The sequence below is a fragment of the Homalodisca vitripennis genome, chromosome 4, assembly GCF_021130785.1.
Source record: "Homalodisca vitripennis isolate AUS2020 chromosome 4, UT_GWSS_2.1, whole genome shotgun sequence".
Classification (NCBI taxonomy): Eukaryota; Metazoa; Arthropoda; class Insecta; order Hemiptera; family Cicadellidae; genus Homalodisca; species Homalodisca vitripennis.
This window is the reverse complement of record NC_060210.1, coordinates 61863197-61888452: the sequence shown is the minus strand read 5'-3', so window position 1 is coordinate 61888452 and position 25256 is coordinate 61863197. Positions and strand designations below refer to the sequence as shown.

Sequence of the window (25256 nt, the reverse complement as noted above, 5' to 3'; positions counted from 1 at the left end):
CAATAGCACTAGATGAACTATGGTATGGTGTAGTTTAATTTTTATTGGTGTGACAATATTTACAGAAATAAATTTTTTTAAGCGATTAAAATCTCATCAGATTAGACATTTACTTTTTAATTAAAATAATCCATATTTACATGGCTTGAAACTGATATAGATTTTGATTTGTTAATGACTATCTATTTACTTTGGTTTTTGAGTTACCTGTACAAAAATATACTAAGACACTAGAATTAGCAGATTTGTTCTGATGTACCTGTTAAAAAATATTTTCAACCCCCCCCCCCCTTAAGTGTAAGCCTTACCAGCCTTGAACAGTTTGTGCTATAAAAGACTAATCTGTGAAGATTAAAGAACCCACTTCACTGATACTTTAATACTAGTACTTCAGTACACTAGCACTTAATAATCAAGTCTGCTCATACCTATAAGAAAATATAGACATACACAAATTTTTAAACTTGACTAGGGTCACCTTATAGTTTTCTGCCCTCATCACCTGTTAGTTTACATGATTTTGCTCGAGATAGTAGATATATCAAAGCAAGGAGTTGTCAACCATTATCTAAGTTTTCTGTTTTTCACCAAAACGTGCAATATTTGTCATTCCACTTAAATATGTTAAATATAAATTTAGAGGAAATACAACCACATATCTTAGCACTACTGAACATAAATTGACAGCAGCAGAATTGGTTATATTGCACATTCCTAAATACTGCTTGTCTTGTGTGAGATCTCAATCCTCTGGAAGTGGAGTGATAATATTGGCTAAAGAGCATATAAATTTCAGATGTATTAAATTACCAGCAGTTGAAGCTCCTTTAAGAGAATAAGAATTTGAATGCTGCCTGTCTGAAATAATTCTAGATCAATTGTCTTAGATATAGAAAACATTTTTAATATATATAGCAAGGGAGATATGGATAGATGTTTATAAAGCTTCGGTAGATATGAAATATCAACTATTTTGTCATATTTTTAGTTATATTAAAGAATTACATTTTCCTAATAAAATTAGTCAAACAGTTAAAAACATTTCTTAGGGCAAAACTGGATTACTGATAGATATACAGCTGATGATTCAAATGTTTTCTTTTCTGGTCAGAGGCTTTAGAATATTTAAATTTTATCATATATTGGTCTAAGAGTAGGATTAAGGATCTTTGACAAAAATCATCTTTTATTAAATTAAAAAAAATCTAATTATATTTCTTTTTCTATGAAGCAATCCAGCAAATTTCAACTGTGACACTTTCTAGCCAATAACAGACTTAAAAAAGTAGATCACACACATTTCTTTAGAACTTATAATAGATAAGAATTTAGCTTGGGAAAACATGTAGACCATGTGACTAATAAGATGTCTACTGGTCTATATGCATTGCAACAAATGGTAAAAATTAGTAATTTTAAGAACACTTATATTAATATATTTCTCATTGATTCACTCACATTTAGCTTATGGAAAAAACATTTATGGAGCAACAATGATAAGCAATTTAGATAGGCTGCAAAGAAAATCTTCGAGAGTCATGAAACATTTAAGATATACAGATGCTGTTAAACATATTTCTTCTGAACGTGGAATTCTGATAGTATATGGCTTACATATAATTTAAATCAATAATTTATGTATAACAAATTTTTGATCCTATACTACAAACTAATAAACATACGTATTCGTTTTAATAGACATATCGATCAATACAATCTCAAATTTTACAAAAATAAAACGTATTACAGATATGTGAGATATGTATGTATTCTACTAACAGAATTTGTAATAGAAACAGATCTGTTAAAATTAAAAAAGTGAAAAATTATTTAACTAAGTTGTCCCTATATTATTTTAAGGAATATTTCAATACAAAAAGCAAATAATTAATTTAAATAAGAATTGAAGATAAATTGTTAAGTTTTATGATTTAAATGAACTAATGTTATAATGTTTTATTTTAATGATGCTATTCTTTGTACCTTGTACATACTACAGAATACAGTGATTTGACTATTGACTAATAATAACATTATAGTAACTAAGCTACTTATTGTAGCTTTGACTGATGTTACTTTTAGGGCTCATAGTATTAATAATAATATTGTATAAACAGGCAATGCACCAGTTTGCTTTACATTGTTTGTATACCTATCAAACGTTTGTGCAATTAAAATATTTTATCTTAGCTGTACCTTGTAAGAAGTAATCATACTGAACCTTGTTTTCATCAAGTCAACCATTTATGTCATTGTGTGCATTACTACAGGGAGCACAAGGAAAGTGGGACCGAGACCCTCTTCAATATGCCAGCAAGGCCTATTGTACAGCTCGTCAAGAGCTGAACATCTTGCTGACATTGAGACATCCTCACATCGTGCCGCTGGTGGGTGTGTGTACACGACCTCTTGCATTGGTGCTGGACCTGGCACCATTTGGTGCACTAGATGCCACCTTGCGCCACTATCGGCGCACTGGTGCCACACTTAGTCCTTACACGCTGCAAGCAATTATATTGCAGGTACACAAGCAATAGATAGACTTAAGATAGTAGTTCCTTTGAATGTCCTTTATGCATGCATGGAAATGTACAGTGGCTAAATAAAAGGAAAATTAGTGAATATGGAAAGAGGAGAATGAGTAACTTTTTTTGTATGCCTGCCATCAAATGTTAAAACTTTTAAGTAACTTATAAACCTACTTTTGACACAAAGATCAAACAGGGATCATGTTGTTGTTACTGTAATTACATTCTTCATAAAAAATAAAGATTGCTTATTAAAATATCAGAGATTTCAAAAAACTTTTACATATTTTCTAAAACTTGCAGTGTTGGAGTTTTGTACAGGCTTCAAGGAACACCCTGTTGTTGTCAAAAGTAGCTTGAGTTGTTGTTAGCACTGAGGGGTTAATCTCAAAGCTAATTATTACAAAGCTATTTAAGGATAAAAAAGGTAGGAGTACGCCATACTACATGTCATGTAACAGACTTCGCTGAGATTGGACACAAACTTTCAAATCTATAGCTTATTTTATTCTCTAGAGGTCCTGCAGACAGATAGAAAGATAGACAGTGATAGAGAAAAAACATTGATACAAAACATAATAAAAAAATTTGACATCCTCTCCGGCAGACAAAAGAGATACTTTGTCACACTACTGAGTCATAGCATTCAATGACATTCAGCCAAATTCCATGGTCGGATATGCACCATTATAGAAGTCATTCTCGTCTATGTATAAATAAAGTTTCATGCATAATTTAAAGTGAACAGATGAAATCTTTCTCGAGATATCTTTTGACACATAATGCATTCCCATTTGTGCTCATTAAATGGGTTTTTATATCATTGTTCAAATAATAAAAGTTCTGATGAGCTAGCGAGTATAGTACAATGTAAGAGTGTGCTGAAATTAAATATTGTCACAGAGTTTTAATATTGAATTTCCAAATTTTTTCTTTTTTACTCTATGAATAAAAGTCGCATGTTAAAATCTCTAATGAATAAACTGAGTTTGTTTACAAATTTATTTATTTTGTTATTATATCATTGCCTTCATGTTTACCCATAAGACCAATGTAAAATTATTCGATAATGATCAGTCAAATCCTATGGACTGAGTGACATGCACCATAATTAAACTCAATATAGATTTGAAGCTTCATCCATAATTTCAAGTCTACAGGTCAGATTGTTTTCAAGATATCGTCTGGACAAACGGACAGAAATGAAATATTCCCAGCCCCATGAATGATAAACTTCGTTAAAGCTCAGCCAATTATTGACCTACAAAGAAAAAAAATCAATTGCTGTTTTACAAGTGTTTGCTTATTCCACAGGTGGCTAAAGCTATTGAGTACTTGCATCAACAACACATCATCTACCGTGATCTCAAGAGTGAGAATGTGTTAGTGTGGTCTATTCCGCCACCCTTCCATGACCATCTTGAGGTTCCAGTCCACATCAAGCTGGCAGACTATGGTAATTATATAGTGTTCTTTAATACAGTTTGCTTGAATATTGTTTTAATGATAATTTAACTGGTCATCAATTGCTTACTTTAGTCTCAAAGTAATATTTCTTTGCTTTCTCTTTACCAAGCCTAATGTATAAATGTGCTTGTATAATTACTTAGGCTCTATTGGAAGCCTTAAAAAATTCTTCCAATGGACTTTCTAAAAAAGATTATTAAGTATTGGAATAATAGGTTGGATTTAAAGAGACAGATTGGCAACAGTTTATAACTTATGACGTAATACTGTATAAATGTTTTAAGGATTTCAAAAGTAAATGCTTGATGTTGCTGTACTGTTTAATCAGTTTATATTCATACTTAAATTTGCAAAATAGTTTTTTATTTTATATTCATTTAACATTGGATTATCATTATTGAATGTCCATCTACATTACATTACAGTCATCATTTACCCCCTGAATGACTTGACTGTCCACTCCTTTTTTTAATTTTATGTTACCTTTGTATAAAAGCTTCAAAAGTAACATCTTGTAGAAATATATTTTTGAATTTCCTTTTGATAATACTTGGCTTCTAATGTGGTTCTCCAATACTGTAGCATTCTGAAAACGATTTTCAATAGTGTTGCCTTTGAACTGTTTAGGGATAAGTAGACTGACGTTACCGTCTGGTACCAAAGGGTTTGGAGGCACCGAAGGATTCATGGCTCCTGAAATCATGAGGTATAATGGTGAAGAGGAATACACTGAAAAGGTATCTTGGATATAATATTTTTAAATTAATAATGATTTTTGCCAGAAAATGTAGCAGTAGTGTTTTAAACAGTACAGTTTGGCCACAATACAAGAAATAAGTACTAAGTGTTAACAATTACTTATTATTTTCAATAATTAGAGGGTATTTTAATGGGACTATTATGGAATAAGTCTAGCTCCATGGTTACATGCTGTGTGGTCATTCATGCTTTGTTAACTTGCCTCCTTGACCATGCAGCGATTGTTTGTATTACACTATGTTATATATTTGTCTGTGTTGCATTCATTTCGTGTTTCGCCTGATTGTGTCATTGTACTTGAGTTATTCATAAAGCATTGAGTTATATTTTTGGTTAAGCTGTTGTTCAAACTTAATTAAAAATTGGTTATGGGGATTTATATTTCCTGGATATTTTCATAATTAGAGAACTGGTAAAAGCTGAAATGCTATCCATTCTTAGAAATATATATTAGTTTATAATTAATGCAAAAATAATAATTAGCTGAACATTTTGAAATCAGAAAAATCTTTTCTATAGAAATCCCTCCCAATCACTTGAAAAAGAATCTTGCCAGTTTACCATTTTTGAGAATCCGAGTATTCTTAGTTTGCAAAATATTTTTGTTATTAATAATTTATTTTTTTACAGCATTTAATTTTTTTATATTTGTGTACCGTATTAGGTAATTAAATTAGTTTAATTTTGAAATAGCATTATACCCTAGTCTCTAGTCATTATGAGCTGATATATTTTAGAATAACTCAAGGAATTAGTTCTGATTTTTAAATTTTGGAAAATCAGGCAGAATTTAGTGTTGTAGATATGATTAACTTAATTTGAATGAACAAATCTATAAAACCTACCATGACTGAATGAAATAAAAAAAAATAAGAAACCATTTTCTTGTATTTAAAAATGAAAATATTTTGTTAGCCTTGGGAAAACTTATTATTTGAAGAGTTTTTTTTTCAAATTTTTATTTGCCAAAAAATGTGTTTTATTCCAGTAGTCATTGACATCAAACCACCCTTGTATATGGTGATAATCAGTTCTGTGTGTTGATACCAAGTTGTGTGTAGTGATGGTTAGTTTAGTGTATTGATATCCAGTTTTGTGTGATAATGTTAGTTCTGTGCAGTGTTTGCCAGATCTATGTGGGAATACAACTGGTGTCAGGGAGAGGGACTGAAAGTAAATCCCTCTAAGACAGTAGTTGTACCATTCACTAGGAAAAAGAACCTAGAGTATCTTTCTAGGCTGAAACTCGCATCCATTCTCTGTTGACTTCTACTCCAGAGATGAGTGGAAATCGCAAGATAACATCCCAACAATAAGAAAGAGCTTTGTCTGGTACACGGATGGCTCGCTTATTAAGGGTAGAACTGGATATGGAGTGTTTAGTCAATCCCCTAGAACTGCCCTTTGCGGCAGTTTGGTTCGGAACTGCTCCATATTTGAAGCCGAAATCTATGGTATCCTAGCCTGTGCCAACCTAGGCCTCACCAGAGGGTACCAGGGAATGAACATTTGTATAATGTCAGACAGTCAGGCAGCTCTTAAAGCTCTTGACTCCAACAGCATTGGATCCAGGCTTGTGTGGGAGTGCTTTAACACTCTCTGCAAGCTTGGATCACGCAACTGTGTGCGTCTTGGTTGGGTACCGGGCCACACAGGCATAGGTGGCAACGAATGCGCCGACAGGCTTGCCAAAAGCGGAGCAAGCATGCCATACACCGGTCCAGAACCGAGTTGTGGTATAAGCAAGTCAGCCGCTTACCAAAGTATAAACAAATGGTCCAGGAAGACACACCGCTTGCGGTGGCAGAGTCACCAAGGACAAGCACTCGGCAAAAGACTGCTTGCCAATTCTAGCTCCGGCTTCACCAGATGGCTGATGGGGCTGGGCAGGGATCGGGTTAAGCAAGTGATTGCCTTGATCACTGGACACGGCCACTTCAGGAAACACCTAAACACTCTAGGTTTACGAAATGAGGACTCGGAGTGTAGACTCTGCAATAAGTCTGAAGAGACTGCAAAACACATAATACTGGACTGTGAGAGACTGGGAGCAAGGAGAAGGGCTCTTTTCGGTGATAAACAACCAGGCGACGAACCAGATGCTAGTATCAGGGAAAAGCTTCTTAGCCTAATTAAGGGCACAAAGATAGGCTTACCCCTCTAACATCAAAGGGGCACACAATAAGCTCAGGTTGACGTGTGAGGATCTATGAATCCACCCCAATATCCCAAAGCAAAAAAAAAAAAAATGTGGGAATAGTTATGGTTAGTGTAGTGTATTGATATTAAGTTCCGTGGTGATAGCCAGTTCTGTAGTATTAGTCAGTTCTGTGATTTTATAGCCAGTCCTGTGTGGAGTAAAACAGCTCTGTGCAGCGATAGCAAGTTCTCTGCAGTGATAGCCAGTTCTGTGTGTTATTTCTGTAGTATTAGTTCTGTGGTGTTAGTTAGTTCTGTGGTGTTAGTTAGTTCTGTGGTATTAGTTAGTTCTATGCAGCGATAGCCAGTTCTGTGGTGTTAGTTCTGTAGTATTAGTTAGTTCTGTGGTGTTAGTTAGTTCTGTGGTATTAGTTAGTTCTATGCAGCGATAGCCAGTTCTGTGGTGTTAGTTCTGTAGTATTAGTTAGTTCTGTGGTGTTAGATAGTTCTGTAGTATTAGTTAGTTCTGTGCAGCGATAGCCAGTTCTATGCAGTGTTAGCCAGTTCTGTCTGGTGATAACTAGTTTTGTGAATGGCGTGTGTCATGCTTCTGTGCTAAATGTTTTGCTTCAAGTTGGAAATCAATTTAAAATCTTTTGTGTAAGTCCTAGTGTTACATTAAATTTTTATATTTTTATTTTTTGTTGTAATTGTTATAGTTTGTTTTGTATACTGTATTTGATAGTATTATTTAATTAATTTATAATTACTGTTACTGCTATTTGCTGATGGTTTTCACACAGCCATAACATTTTAAATGCCAACAACATTTTTAACACTGTAAGACATATCTGCTCATAAAATATGATATAGTTCGAGGTAGAGTGCAGTGTTATCTGTGCAGGTGGACTGCTTTTCATTTGGAATGTTCATCTACGAGTTACTTACACTGCATCAGCCATTCGAGAGTCATGAATCAGTCAAAGAGTGCATCCTAGAGGGAGGTCGACCGCCCCTCACTCATAGGGTTTGTGTTACCTACTCAAAATAGTCATAGATGTAAGGTTTTCCAGCTTGATTTATTGAAGAAAATTCATAATATTCTTTTGGACTTATAAATATTGTCATTAATTTTTATTTACTTAAATTATTGTTCCACCATGTGTCTGTGGTGAATAAAAAGATTGATTTATTCATTCAATTATGAGAATTAGTGATGGCTCAAAGCTGAATCTTTAATGTACCAAATCAACATTAAAGATTTGGATTCGAGAATCAATCGTTGGGATTTGACCTTTGAAACAGCAGAGATCTGGTGCGTCATTAATTATCGGCTGATATATGGTACACTAATGAACGATCACTAAAATGTGTTTTTGCTGTCGTTTCAACAAATACAAATAAATTGTTTATTTTACAAAGTTTTAATAATTAAGGATGATCTAATATTATCCTTTGATTACTGGATCTTACATTGGATCTACAATTTTGGTTTCAGCAAATCCTGATGTAATTGAATAGAGTTAGACAGATGTGATACTGTACTATTATATTGCCCCCTTGTTTTTTTTGGTAACATTTTTGGTAACATTCCTGTGTCGTCTTCTTCTGCAAGTTATGTGTGGGCAGAAAACTGCCCATTCATCCTAAAAAGGTTAAGAATAAGTGCTTGTTTTGAATACGTACTGAATATATATGTAAATATTAGTAAGAATACTAAAAGTAAAGTATACCTGTTAAATTTCTTATTGTACTTAGGTTCAAAACATTTTGATCTGAAAATCCTGGCTGTTTAGATCTAAATAATATAATAAACAATATGTCAATTCCATAAAAAAATAATCATTTAAATTGAGACCGTCAAGTTGAGTGTGTAGCAAGAGTATCAGAAGGAGTATTTGAGCTCCATATGTTAGCTGAATTCTGTTCTCTGAAGATTCCTTAAACCATTTATTTTACTTTGCCTGTGAGCATAGGCATGCGCAAAAAAAGTTGTGTTATTTACAGATTTTTGTAAAATACTTATTTACATTACATTGACAACATGCAGTTGTTATCATCGCAAATCAATCACATTTGTTTCTGTTTCCTAATAAACAATCACCACCAATTATTTAGTTTCAGCGTTATGAATATTATTGACAAATAATATAAGACAAATATTGTTAAAATATTTTATAAAATACATTTTTTTAACTCTTAATAACAATAAAAAATAGAGCAAATTTAAATTTAATTTAATTTAAAAGAGAGGACATTTATAACAATTTATTTTTTTACTAGTACCTATATTAATTGTGAATATCGTTATGTGTGCTTTTTAAGATCAAATTGTTTTGCCTTTTTTACAGTCTGACTAATTTTGAACCATAATTTAATTGCTTAAACATCACCAAAAATAAGTTTAAAATTTAATCCAAGTAATTAAATATTTATGATGCGCGGAATTCCTTTCAATGATTTATATGTATTTGTCCATCAAACTATGTAATCAGATTCCTTTGTTAACTCATGCACTGTCCTATAATAAATTCAAGTTTAGAATTAAGAGTTCATTGTCTCTACAGTGAATATTGTCATTGCAACATAGCTAAGTTTGGTTAGACTATATGGTAATTTAATCACATGATTGTTGATTAAAGCATATGAGTTTGGTTTTTAACACTGTCTTACATCAGAATCAGAATCAGTCTTTATTGTTACATCAACGTTTATACATAGCATTGCTATAGAAACAGGTAACATTGTCATAAGTTAATACATACACATATACATTCATATATATGCACATCACCATTCACATATACATATACACATAAACATATATATAAGAGGTCAAGACAGCGTAACAAATTTAATGTAATATATGTTAAAACACAATTTTAAAATTCAGGATCCATCAAATACTCATCAACACTATAATAGTTTTTTTCCAAACAAAATCTGTGAGTTTGCTTTTCAATGTTTTTGAATTGATTAAAGGTAACTTATTGTATAGTTTTTTTGCCGTGTAGGTCTTCTGAAAATAAAGAAATATAATTTGATCTAGATAATTATTCATTTGATTAAACTCGACAACAGAGCTTCATTTGAAATGCTCACTTAATGGATTCCGTGATCTGTGGAACTGACGTGTGGAATTGTGACTGAACAGGAGACAGCCTACCCCACCTACATGCTGGACTTGATGGTGCTGTGCTGGTGTCAGCAGCCCAGAGACAGGCCATCGGCCAGTCAGATCGTATCGATAGCCTCGGCCCCGGAGTTCACTCACCTTTATGACATTGTGTCACTCAACCACTCAGCTGCTGTAACTGCCACTGTCACCGCTCCTCTCTCACTCACAGGTACACCTCTTCTTCTACCATCCTTACCTTCCATGTGATTTGTCACACCTGTGAATCTTAGGAGAGGGTATAATTTTTAATTACTCAGTACTGAAAGAACCAGATTCATTAGTTTTAAGTAAGATAAATTGCTTATTATTATTAATTAACACATTTTTACATTTGCAAAATGTTATTGCAGTTTTAATATAGTTGTTTGTTTGAATGCAAAACATGGTGATAAGAATTTATTAACAGCTACACAAACATTGCCTGTCTGATAGATACCAAATGTGTGAATGATTACAGACATGACAGCAAGATCCAAAAACCTGTTTCTGTGTTTGTCAGTACTTGTGTCATGCAATGTGTCAGTTTTATTAGATGGAATATTGAATTAAATGTCCTGTTTGTTGATACTCTACATGTAACTGCAGTGCCACCTCTAAAAAATGTAACTTTTCAATCAATGGATTACCAAACTCTATGGCTCTTTAAAACTCATTATAATATAGAAAACCCTCATCTACTATCTTCCTAGGCAACATGTTCAAAATTACTAACATATTCATATATGCCATGCTACTATTTTAATGCTTAATATGAAACAGTTGGTAGCAACTACTTGTGTAACGTACTTCATTGTGCAGCAGTTTAACCCACCTTGTGTTCTTAACTTTGTGCTTTCTTGTCTGCTCTGGAGAAACAGATGGTGAAATATCAATGTTTATGTGATTTTTTTGCGTAACACAATCAGAGCTCCATGTAGGTGAATCTTGCTGGTTCGTTATTGATTGTTTCAACGTGTTAACAAATATGATGAGTCTGGATTTGATCCAAGATGATATATTAGGACTGAAAATATGGTGAATGCAATATCTGGATAAACATCAAAATATGTACGTTTCTAATATGAGCAGATTATAATAACTATAGAGTAATCACAGTTGTGCAAACATCTTTCTCAGTATTCAGTCAGATTGGTTGACTTCTTTCTTGATTTGTTTGTTTTCATATTTATACCTGTGGATTATTTATTTTTTAGTACATTCTTATTTAATTATTTCTACATATTTGGTACTTGTAATATATTTAGTTGTTAAAAACCCGTAAATACTTTGGTATACTAATCAGTTAATAATATTGAACAGTTTGATAATTGTAGTAATAAAGATAGTTTAAAATAAGAATGTGTTGGTGGCACAGAGGAGACGGGAACGGGAGGTGAGGTATGGCTGGCGTGTGGGAACAGTCGGGCAGACCAGCTGGTGGTGAGTGGACGGGCCTGTGTGCAGTATTCAACCCTCTCGCTTCCCGACTGCCCCACCGCTGCCTGTCTAGTGGACGGCTACGTCTGGCTTGGAGACACTGCTGGCACCATTCATGTCTTCAGGTACTGTGAACTTACAAGGATATCTAGTCTTTTGGTACCCAAATGCAATAGGTAACTGGGATTTGTCACTGTTTGCTTCATGACGACTTCCTTATTACAAACACTGATTCATTGTGCATGTTTATAAATTTGGTGGGACTATACATATTGTACCATATAGATGTAGTAACATTTACTAGTTTGCTATCAATAGGTCAGGGGTTCAAACTGAGACCTAAAACAGTAACAATCAAGTTTTACAAAAATCACATTAAATATAATTACGATGTCATGCAGAGAAATTTACAATACACAAGTCAATTGATTAGCCGTGTATGAAGCTGGAATATATTACTCAGCTTTCAAACTCTGTAACAAAACTCCCCCAAAATTTTGAAATTCAAAATTCCTTTAACCGATCAAAATTAGCTTCTTTAACACAATTTCAGGATTATTACTCTACTGTGTTGAAATTTGTACGTTATGTTAGCTTACATGACATTTTTTACTATTGTTACGATTGGAAATGCATTGATTTATTTCTTGTGTCTATCATTTATTTGATCTGTTATGTAATTTTGAGAAATATTTTAATTTTTGACAAAATAATTCTATATTTTCTGAAATATCATATTTTTACTGGAACAAGCTTGAATATTGTGAACAAAATATTTTGAAATAAAATAAATATATACCTCCTCAGCATGTTTTTCATTGTCATAGTTGACTGAGGTAATGTAAAAAGACAATGATGCTTGGTACCCTAAGTGATTCTAAATTGTGAATTTGATTGTAGGGTTGGTGACTGTGGTCACGTATTTAGCTACACACTGGATCCTGCAGATTCGACATGCGTTTGTGCACTGCTGTACCTGACACAACAGGCTCGTGTGGCCGTGGGACTAAGTAACGGCCGGGTGTTCCTAGTGCGCAGTGATGCCTCCCCCTCATCCCACACGATGGCTGAAGGCAGCTTTGTGATGAGTGAACTAGGCAGCAGCACGGTCCTCCACGCCATCACCGCCGTGTACTATAGCAGCGACAGTGGGTGAGTAGTAAACTGTGAAAGTCTGAATGACATTCAACTTTGAAAATACTATTCATATTATGTTATGAATAATGTTTGCTTCATGTAATATCTTAAGAGCGTACGGTAGTAAGCTGTCGACCGCACATGCAAGGCTCTTTTAACACAGGTTTTTAATAGAGGAAATAGTATAAAACTTCGTTATTAATAAGAACTTGTCTCAAATCCATAAATATTTCTCTTCAGAAATGTTATCTCAATGAAAATGAGTTTTTTTAAATACGATTTTCCATTAACACTAATAATAATTTAAATTCAATATAGAGTTTCTTAGAGGGAAATCTATTGCAGCTAAATAGCACTCCCTCATAATTGTTGGTTAAACTTCTATTCATCACAAAAATATTGTCATCACTGTTAGTGTTGTCATCACTCACACACAAACTGGATTGATACCAATCCGGCACAAGAGACAGCTGTAGACAGGCTTTTAAGGACTTAGGGATCCTCACAGCACCCTCCCTTTATATCCTAGAGACAATACTTCATGCCTCTTCTCGAAACCTTCCAAGACACTATGATAGGCATGCTTACCAAACTAGAAATGCCACAAACTATACATTACCTCTACACAGGTCAGCACTCTATGAATCAAAGCCTACATACACTGGAGCAAAATTTTTTAACAACCTCCCAGAAGCACTGAAGAGTATCAGCCGCAATCTGCTTAAGAAGAGACTGACAACCTGGTTGCTGGACCAATCATTCTACAGCCTGGAGGAGTTCCTGAATTGGAGAGAACATTAACCACAACTGCCTAACCTGGAAACTATTATTGACAAATTGTAAAATGCTTATACTGTTTGACACCAATTCAGATCTTGATGATCTTGTATTAAGTTCTATCAATAAATCAATAAATCAATACCATGTCTGTGAATGTAAGTAAATATTGTATACAACAAAATTAATGGCTGATGAAATGTTCTATTTGTAGAGTAATCCAAGATAAGTGAATACTAGTATGATCTAGTGGCAACTTCATCAAACCAAGAAAGGTACCAGTTAATAGCAGTACAAGTGGTAAATAAATTGTCAGAGCATGCCACGCATTGTATTAAAATAAGACATTTTGCAACAGAATTTGTTCTGAAAGTGTGGCATGTACTGACGGGTGGTCATGTTCTGAAAGAGAATTGGAAAAATTAGCAAACTGGTTTCAGCTAACCATTTCATTGGCAGCCTTGGGACATTTTTTCTACTGTTTTAACATCTGATGATAAGTGGTTGATGTCTCATACTCGTATGTTATTTGAAATCAAAGTAAATTCCAACAGGGTTTTTTTACCACATAACTTAGGACACAATGTTGCAGGGAATGTGAACTGTGGTGTGGAGAGAGCAATGGAGCTCTCTCCATTTACCCGATGAGGGACAATGTGGTCACGGGCCATGAGGTGCTGAACCACTATGAGCCTGTCATAGCCAACGTCGATGTATTGCAAGTGGTGTCTTCTCATGCCCCGGTCTACTACTCAGGGAGGCTTCCTTCTGTCTGGACATACGTGTACCCAGGTGAGAGATTTATCCAACTCGATAAACAGAAAATACCCTGATTTTGAATTTATTTAAAAAAAGGTTAAGATGTTTATTAACTTTTCTACTGTTCCTATTTGGTCTATGCCCATTGGTTTTGGAACTCATGTAAATTGTGAGAAATTTCATAACTAAACACAATATATAAATCAAACATAGACTTGCTGCATTAGTTACTATCATAATGCATGGAACATAGATAATTCAAATCTCAAGGGACAGTGAAACATATTTTAATTCTATTATATTAAAATAAAATAAACCCTAATATTAGGTGGAAACAATAAGGGTAATGTACAATTAAAAAGTACAGATTAAAAAAGAATCTCTTAGTTTTTTTACTTAATTATATTGAAATGTGCATTTAAAAAATACGGGTTTTTCACAAGTTATATACATGTACAAGTTATATACATTATATGCATGTAGTAAACAGCTTTTTAATTGTTTATTGTAAATTTAATATTACTTCCTAAGATTGTTTTATTGTGGCTGTGATCTTAGTTCGAATTTTTAGCTTTAATAAGTATATTAGTTTTGTATACCAGTGTGCTTTTAGAATTATTCCATACAAAAGTCAGTCACAAATTTTTATGGCAAGATTCTTCCTTCGCTCATAACACTGAATTTTAACAAGCCATTAAAATCTTTTTGTAGTGCATACATAGTAGTATTTACAGTACTTATATGGTTCGCTGTTCTTTCTTTAGTAATTTACTAAAGTATAAAAAACCTTGAAACAATTTTGCACAACAACAACAAAGGTACAGCAGCATTAGGCACTGTTCTCACATCCATCACTATCTAATTATCTAACAAATTATATTCATAATCACTCTGTAAAAACCTTATCAACATCAGAATCAAGCAATTTTTCACAGTTCACCAATATATGTAATGTGAAGAAACTATCAGACAATAAAGCGTACAGCTGAGCTACCAGCTAATAACAAAAATGTGTAATTATTATTATTTGCATTGAATTTTAAATTTGTCCAACTGTTTCAGTAATGTGTCACCCTGTTTTATCATTATTTATAAAATAAATACCAAGGGACTGGAAGCAAAACTGGAACTATGTACGATTTTGAACTTGAAACATTTGAGCTGTACATGCCGTACTGTGGTAATATATTACTACTGGACAATACATTATTATAAATCAGGTTTTATAGCTCTGTTTCAGCTAAAACTGATATTGTCTAAAAGATAGACAAAAACGGGTTATGTTTCTGTTTAGCCTCTTTACATTAAAAATCAAAATGTATGCGGATTTTGCTCAGGTAACTATATATAATGAAGGAAAGGCCATAATAGGATTTTCCTCAAAAGATAATATAGTAGAAAAGATGGTGTGAGTCAATAGTTAATTAATTACATTACTTATTGACTAGCCTACATGTTTATTAACAGTGACTATAAATTATTCTTGCAGGAAAAATAAATGTTGTTGGTATAAAATAAGCAAGCAATCCATTCAATATTTCATTGTTTCAAGTAATGTTTGTTAGTGAGATTATTTTCTATCACTGCAGATGAGTTGTCATAAAAATAGTTAATGACGGTAAGTTATTATTGATAACACAAAATGGGAAGGAAGATAAACGAGCCACACTGTACTAACATGTTGTATTGCTTATCAGACCACTAGCAGGTTAAGTACAGTGAATAAATTACCACTATCATTTAAAGATAAATACAACGACTTGTTAACATCCAAACTTCCTCACTCACTGTTTGTGTTCAAAATAAAGAGATTTAGTGATTCTAAAAAAATCCCTAAACATTGTAGAATCTTGATAATTTTGTATAAATTTATTGGTTTAAAAACTTATATCGTGTTTATTATATTTAAAAATAAAAATAAATATTGGTGTATTAATTTGTAACATAGTCATTATAAAATTTGTATAGATATTGGCCCTGGAAATTACAGTCCAAAATAGTTTGTGTCTTGCTTTTTTCTTTCACAGTCTTCATGCATGTGTTTATTGCATCCGTCGTAACTTGTACATTATGTGGTCAAACTCTATACTGTTTAGTGTGTGTTTTTATCATAGTTGTCACTAAATATGATTAATGTAAAAAAATATATGTAATGAATAAAATAAAATATGTGTAATCAAAAGCAAATGCTTATAGAACAAATTAAAAAAAAATTAAATGGATGGTTTTTTTTCTTTACTTAAAAATCCTATAAATTTGGAATTCCAGGAGTCTTGCCTGTGACATTATCAGATTTCAGATGCTGCACTAAGCGGAAGGCTAAATGCAGAAATAATTTATAAGGTTGAATGCTTGAAAACCTCAAAAGTTGACTATTCAATATACAAATCATCTGTTTAATTTTTCAAACTTTGATGAATTTATTGTCATAATAAGGAGGTGAAATTTGGATGATTATTGTTTTATGATTTATAGCTAAAAAAAGACCTCCACAAACATTTTGTACATGAAAAAAGCATAGAATATTCTTTTTCCAGAGATATTAAGTTATGTTTCATTTTAGTTTAAAACATCTAATCTTGCATTGTACTCGTGCTGCACCGATTGACAAAATCTGTGAACTGACTCTTTTAGTATTATGTGATAGTATTTTTGTATTATGGCTAAAATATTGTTTTAAGTATTTCCAACACCAATCTCTTTTCAACAATCATGAACAATAATATTTTCTGTACTCTATATACAAGAATCTCCATGGCCATGATTATTTATCTTGTATACAAGTAAAATAATGAAAATTGTTTTATAATGATACAGCTGTTAAACAATCTTTCTCTCTAGCGCAACTGAGTCGTGTTTATGTGTGGTGATAGAGATAGTCGTGATTCCTTGACATTGTGTACTCATTACTTTTGGATGTGAACTTTTGGTATATTTTCCCTCCTCACCGCACAAGACTCATCTTAGTCTAGCTACATTGCAATCGTGTAGGAGGAACAACTAAAGAATTAGCTGCAGAGACGGACACTCCGCTTCCTTACTTTTGTAATCGTGTTTATATCTGATCATGTTGCAGGGTGTGTGGTGTACCAGTGGGACCCCATTACCAGGATGATTGTCAATAAGCTGGACTGCTCCAAGCTGGTGCCTTGCTCAGAGAGCCTCAAGTCCATCAGTATAGAGGAGCACCTTAGCCCAGGGCGTTGTCAGGTAGTGATCAGCTGTTTAGATCAAACATATCAATTCTTCTAGTGCTAGTCAACTATATTCAAGAAGTTTTGTAAAACACCATGCTAGCTGCAAATATAATATAACAGGATTGTTTGATGATAGGTACTTAGTTAATCTGGGTAGGTATTTACTTTCACATAAAAAAATATATATATATTTAACCTGATGTTCCTATTTTTGAAATTGAAATGCCTTAAACACTTAATTCATAAAATTCAAATAACATTGTAACTTAAAAATAAACATGTGTTTTAAAGTTCAAAATGTTCTTGTAATAAATTTCAAAATATAAAAAACCTTTTTAGTTTACCTGAAAACACAACTCTACTAATTGACTCATAAATCAAGTAGTAAAACTATATTGGAGCAAACAAATAATACCTATTTTAATCTTGTTGATTATGAAACATCAAATGTTAAACATTTATCTTTAAATACATGTAAATGATCATTTTATTTACATAATTGATATGCTGATTAAATAATTTGTCCATAGAGGACAAATTGATATATTAAGCAACTTAATAAATAAACTTCATCCTAACCCATATTTACAACCGGAACAGAAGATGAAAACAAACAGCTGAGATATATGAATCTTTAAATATCAGTCATAAATAACGAACACAAATTAAAAATATACTGAAAACCGAAAACAACAGATCAAGTAATCCATTTAAACTCAAATCTCCCAATAACCCATAAATTTGCAGCCTTCAACAGTATGATCTACAGATTATTAAATACACCCATGAATGAATAAGACTATATTGAAGAACTTAACATAATAAAATAGATTACAGTGAATAATGGATACAACCCTCATACATTCAAGAAGGCTGTAGTACAATAAGTGTCCAACACTCCAGTAATCGATAATATCGAATCATCGATATTCATGAGTAAAGAATCCTCGCTACAACTACTTAAACCAAATAACTTATATTTTAATCATGTTGTATTTGAAAGTACAGTATAAAATGTAATAATGTTATGGTGAATAAAAAACAATCTAGGCTATACATACTGTATTTATAAAATATAAGAAACAAAACAATATAACATTTACTTACTTTTTACTATTTTGAAGGATAAACGTGTCTGACACAAATAAAACATGTACATAATTATTGTACTTGCTGCCATTAAAGACGGGCATTATTAAAGTTAGTAACAGGTAATTCTGTGGTAACCTATTACCGAGATACTGTTGTTTCAGTAACAGCTGGGCTCAATGATTTGTTCTCATAACGATTACTGGTTTTTGGTTACTCAGTATATTACACTTAAAAATCTTATCATGACTTAACATAATAAGTCAACACGTAATTTTGTAATAGGTATTGACAAACAACAGTATTTCCCGTCTCTAGCAGCCATTACTCAAATAACACACACATGATTTTACTTTGTCTCAGTTACTTTGGAACAATAATGTTGAACTGAATTACGTTATAGACTTATAGATTGTATCATAGTAAAGCTATATTTTTATATGCCAAAGAGATATATGCATTTTTAGATTATAGAAAATAATAAACAATAGTTTATACTAAGTATGAGCAGTATAGTACTTACAATTACTGTACTTAACAGGGTAAACATGTCTGACAACATTTAAATCCCTCTAATTGATGATTCATTATTATCGATCACTCATTGTTGGATGCTTATTATACTGCAGTCTTTAATAAACTGATCTGGAAAAAGAAAACAAGATTTACCATCCCATTAAAATAAATAATAAAAAAGAGTTCATCCAATTAACACACAAAGGAAAAATTAACAATTCAATTCACAAGATTATAAATAACTAAGGATACAAATAGATCTAAAAACCAAATTAGTACAATTATTAAACACAAGGTCAAAACACGAAGATGACTTAAAGACTTCAGGAGTATCAAAATCAAATGTGGTAGGTGTCCAAAATTCTACATCAGTCAGACAGAACGCAGCTTCAGAACACAATATAAATAACATCTCCCTAGAAAAGATTCCGACCTTATAAGTTTTCTGAACAAATAATTAACAAAAACTGTAATACAAAAAAAAAACACGCCCAAAAGTAAAAAACTCAACACTTTAAAACAATTTCATATATAGAGGACAATTAAAAAAGAACCTGCAAATATCCTGAATGACCAAAGAACTTTATAGCACATTATATTTGATACCTTAATGAAATGTAATAAACACCAATTATAATTTTTTCACCTACAAATGGCTACATAACAATACGAGTAAATGAGTGTCAACATGAAGGCTCCACTTTATGTCCAAACTCCAAACACAGTGATAGTCTGGTTCATAGAGGTTAGGATGGTCAACCATCATGAAACAGCACACAGGTTCTATGTTGCTTGTTTGTTTTGAAAAAAGTGTTAGATATTATATATCTTATATTTATGTAACCAATGTTTGTACATTTAAAACAACAAATGATTCTAAAACTAGTGATATGAAAGAAACATCGATATGCACCTTGCAACTGAAGATGATTTAATGTGAATTAAAACCAGTCTCAGTATTACAAACAAGAATTCAATTGAGTGAATGAAATTCTCTAATAAAGCGTATACAGTATATTGCCAAAAAGTAATGACCTCAGTCTAAATATACATTAAACAATTTTTAAAAATAGTATACTTTCATTTCTAGAAAGAAATTTTAGGCGGTCGAAACAATATATTGCATAATAATTATTAAAATGTTTTAATTTAGATTATATTTCAATTACTCTTATCAATCTTGGGGCTGAGAGGAATAGCCGTTTCTGGTTGGGGGAGAATAAAAAACTAAGGAGGGTTGGGTGTAAGAGGAGGGTATAATAGATTTGTCAACCTAGTCTTAGCAGAAAGATTACATGTGCCAACTGCCAATTCATCATTTCTATTTCCATGGTGAGGGTTATTCATCACTTTTCCTTTGTTATTTGGCCCTGATAGTTGTTGTGCGACTTATTTGGATCTCTTAACATAGCTTTTCCTGATTGTTTCGAGTTCGTTGTGCAGCCATTTACATAAATGGTGCTAGTGAGTGGTGTTTTTCAGTATATCCAATGTAAAAGTTAGTCTTGCGAGTGCACTTTAACATATACTGCCTTTTATTGTGTCAGAATGGACAGAAAAGACGTATTGTTTTATTTTACTTCGTAATGCGAATTTAAATTGTTCATGTACTTCTACATTAGCTTCCATTGTCAGCCATTGCCTTGCTACATTGAATAATATGGTTAAGTGATTGTGTATTTTTTTCTCTAAAGCATTATTGGTCAGCCTTTTCGAATTTTGTATTTTACTGACCAGTAATATCTCGAGGGATGTTTTTCGTTCGTCACCAAGAGCGTGGGGCAGTACCGAAGGTGCTGTTGCAGTCTGTGCTGATGGGCAGAAGCATTACTGTTAGCCCGTTCCATTACTAGTCTTTTTATGGGTTTAAAGTTTAAAAGTTTTGGATTTCCAAAATTGAATTGTTAACTGTGTTTTTTTTAATTTAATTTTTAAGCATTTTCCTTTTGAATTAACAACAAATATTGTAAAATTGCTAGCTAAAGTAAACATTTACCGGAAATTTTCAAAACTGATAATGCTTGAAATTATGATTTTTATAAAAAAAATGTAAACTTAATTTAAAAATTACTTTATAAAAATTTTAAGTGTCTCACTAATTTTAAATAATGATAATTTACAATTTCTGAGAAAAAAAAACAATATGTAGCAATGTAGATTTAGAGCAGATCTTGTAGGTGTGGATATTTACGTTTTTAAATAAGCCCATAAAGTACTGACAATGTGTTGACTAATTAAAAAGTTGAACCCTTTCAGGAGTTTGGCCGTCCCAGAAAAATGTCCATTTTTACAGTACATTAAGGAGTAGCCTATAATACTAAAAATGACCTTAAGGAGTAAGAAAAAAATTTCTTTGAAATTTATTAATATTGATCAAACTTTATTTGTTTTACATAAAAATTATGGTTTAAGACTAAAATTTAAAGTTAATTTGACTTTTATTGTGAAAATTAAAATTTGACTTTGGTATGGAAGACTTCGAAGCATGGATATATACATAGTCCAATATTACATTCAACACATTCAAACGTGGTGTCTTTCCTCTTTTTAGGCTTCAAAGTGGTATTAGCACATACAAAGCATTTCCGTTGCACTTTCCTTTTCTGTCCGGTTGGAGTTGGTGTAGGCCGGGGGAAGTGACGAGCTGTCAGGCGCTTGGCGCCGGCATTCGGTCCCAGTGGTCGTTGAACTGTTACTCTCTCTTCAGACGAGTGTTGAGTTTCGAGCAGCTGTCGTATTAGGTTGATTCTAAATTCCAGCAGTGATATTTTATAATTGTTGTGCAGCTTGAACATATTGTATGAATTTAGAACACAAATATCTACAATATGAAAAAATAATTTTCTGTACCACTTTCTCGTTTTTCTTGAAGATTCGTTGAAGGAAATCATCATATCTGACTTATCGACAGATCCCATATTTTTATTATATTCTATTACAACTTTCGGGTTTTTTTACAGTTTTTCCTTGTCCTTGTTACATCTAGCATTTCGTGGCTATAGACAGTGCTTAGCATTGTTACCTCACGTCTATCACACCATCTTACTGTAATAATTTTTTCATTAGATCTAACTATAACTTCACCTCCCTTAATTTTTTTAGGGAGACATGGCATGTTTTTCTAGTCATTCTTATTCTTACTGTACCACATGCCCCTGTTTGCTTTTCATGCAATTGCTCAAATAACTGTGCACTGGAGTACCAATTGTCGACATAGAGTATATGGTTTTTCTCTAAGTATGGTTGTATCAATGTCGAAACTACCTTTGCTGAAATGTTGGCATCATTATCTGCGGTAAAATATTGGGTACTCTTACCTGTATACACAAGAAAGTCAAGTGCAGTCACATAGCACAAAAATCTTTATGCCAAATCGGCTTCTCTTAGATGGTATAAACTGTCGAAAGGCTAGTTTTCCTTTCCATAACATAAGGCTCTCGTTAATCACAACATTTTGGCCGGGATAGAAACTGGAAGAAAACTTACGTCTCACTGTCTCAATTACGGTCCGTATCTTGTACAACTTGTCTCCGCCAGTAACAAGAGAATTGTCATCTAAATGTAGCATGCAGAGAAGCAAAAGAAATCTGTCTCGGGTAAAAATCTTTGAAAAGATAGGTTTTTGTAATAGGGGATCTTTTAGTCCAATATTGTTTTAAACTTTTTTTTTTACATGTGGCATTAGGAGAATTACTCCAAATAAACAATATATTTCTTCAGGATTTGTATCCGTCCAACGGTTCAATTTAGAAAATTCAGACATGTCGCCATTTCCGGTAACTGTTTGCTGATAGTATTTGTTTGTTTCACAAGATATGTGCGACAACAAGTCCCAATCAAGTATGTAATGAAAAAAATCAATTTCATTACCTCTAAATCCATCTAAATCAATACTTAGACCTGTCATAGAATTATCAAAATTGTAGTTTGTTGGCTGAAAATCATCATCATTGTGTCTCCATCCACAAGTTTGACAAAAAACAGCGTTAGTTGTCGAAAGGGAATCATTAGACTGTGATATGAGAAGTAATATTATCATCAACTGACATTTCGACATCTTCAGGAGGTGAACTAAGTTGAAATGAGTCAAACTCACCATCAGAAAATTCCTCATCAGACTTTAGAACTTGATTTCGTCACTTGTTAGTTGGTCACCTTCACTAATGTCATAAACACAGTTTCTTATTTCTTTACTCCTGAGTAGCCTATCAGAATCCATTTTTCTGAGTAATAAATAAATGTAGATTCAACTAACTAGAGTATAAATAACTGTAACTATATATAACTGACACTAAAAACAAATTATTACATTATAACTAACTAAAACACAACAAAAGAACAACTTCTCACACTACTTGACAGACAACTAGTTCAATGTAGTGACGGACGACTGTCGTAATTATAGACGATATTGGCACCAAGTGTTTACGCGCCAAGTCAGGTGATCGATCAACAAGACAGCTGTTGCTGCTAACCAGCTGTTGCGAGGGAAACTTGGCAAATGCGCGCGCAGTGTCTATTTAGCGTCTTAGTTCATATACAGTTGTCTAAAAATCGATCCCAAACGTTCACTCTATACATCCCAATAAGACTTGTAACAATAATCTAATTGTTATTATAGTGATATTCGATGTTTAGAAGACTATAGGCTATATTACATTTATTTATTCTTAGGACATTCTGGAACGTCCATATTCAATTTACACTATACACCATAGGCCGTTCCAGAACGTCCATATTCAATTTACACTATACACCATAGGCCGTTCCAGAACGTCCATACTCAATTTACACTATACACCATAGGCCGTTCCAGAACGTCCATACTCAATTTACACTATACACCATAGGCCGTTCCAGAACGTCCATATTCAATTTACACTATACACCATAGGCCGTTCCAGAACGTCCATATTCAATTTACACTATACACCATAGGCCGTTCCAGAACGTCCATACTCAATTTACACTATACACCATAGGCCGTTCCAGAACGTCCATATTCAATTTACACTATACACCATAGGCCGTTCCAGAACGTCCATATTCAATTTACACTATACACCATAGGCCGTTCCAGAACGTCCATATTCAATTTACACTATACACCATAGGCCGTTCCAGAACGTCCATACTCAATTTACACTATACACCATAGGCCGTTCCAGAACGGCCATACTCATTTTGTAATATTTTATATTACTCCCTAAAGGGTTAATATTGTACAGATCTAGGGTTAACTTTTGACTTGTGTGTTCTGTTGCTTAAGTTTGTGTGTATATTGTGACTTCTGATATTCCATAGGCCAACTTTAAAAATATCCTCCACAACATAATATGAACTCATTTAACTTCTATTTCAAAAAGATAAGTACAGTCTTCTACTTAATTTATCCCCAATAAAATATGATCAGAAAATATTCATAAATGTTACAGAAGCTGATCATGCTATGAGCACTTATTGGCACTCAATATATCTAAGCTGGGTGAGCTCAGCGAACAAGATAATCCATTAATAAAGAGTGTTATCTACAATATAACCTGTTATTCAACTGGTTTTGAAGTGCCACTTCAAACCAGTTGGCTTGTTCCTCGGTTATATAAAAACAATTTTATGAACATTACAAAAACCGTTAACTCTTGATTGATCTACTCTATCTTTATTTCTAACATTGCTGTACGTAAAAATGACAACATGAAACGTTGATGTCTGAGAAAAATTATTAAAAATAGATAGAAACAATGGTTGTATCTTTCTTAAAGTCATAGATGCTATTTTCAACATAATCTTTATAAAATCTTTATAAAACATAATCTAAAAATAAAATTCCAGAACATATTTTTATAATTGTTAAATTCTGAAAGTTCAGTTAAGATGTGTTCTCATATTTTACAGACTTTAATTGTCATTTTTTATTTTAAATTTCTTTTGAATTGACTTATATCAAATACTTCCTTTGCAATTTTGAAACACTTATATTAATATATTATGCCCTCATTGAGATTTATATAGTCAGGGCTCAATTTGAGGTATAATGGCATTCTGGAAACTCCAGGGGAGTGATCCCGGCCCCTTGTTATCATGGTAGGTATTCCATAACCCCACACTATCTTGGTAGGCTACTGTTTTTGCTTCTCATTTTCTAGAAATCAACCACTGCATATAATTTTTAGTTTATGTTTATATGTCTCTACATCTCAAACCAATCTTCATTGTGTATTCATATTGCAAAAGAGGACTATACAAGCAATGTTAAGACTAAGTTCTCAAGCTTAAGTAAAAAAAAAATTCAAT

At 32.7% G+C, this 25256-nt stretch overlaps 1 protein-coding gene across 1 annotated transcript in view; it reads left to right on the top strand.

Moving 5' to 3' along the window:
* Positions 1-25256, top strand: part of LOC124359370 (leucine-rich repeat serine/threonine-protein kinase 1) — a 182130-nt gene that overhangs the window by 148400 nt on the left and 8474 nt on the right. The window contains exons 37-45 of the mRNA XM_046812061.1: positions 2271-2522; positions 3843-3984; positions 4623-4732; positions 7798-7920; positions 10048-10240; positions 11426-11612; positions 12388-12639; positions 13994-14193; positions 17237-17370. Coding sequence (XP_046668017.1) covers positions 2271-2522; positions 3843-3984; positions 4623-4732; positions 7798-7920; positions 10048-10240; positions 11426-11612; positions 12388-12639; positions 13994-14193; positions 17237-17370 — 1593 coding nt within the window. The remainder of the gene's footprint in view (positions 1-2270; positions 2523-3842; positions 3985-4622; positions 4733-7797; positions 7921-10047; positions 10241-11425; positions 11613-12387; positions 12640-13993; positions 14194-17236; positions 17371-25256) is intronic.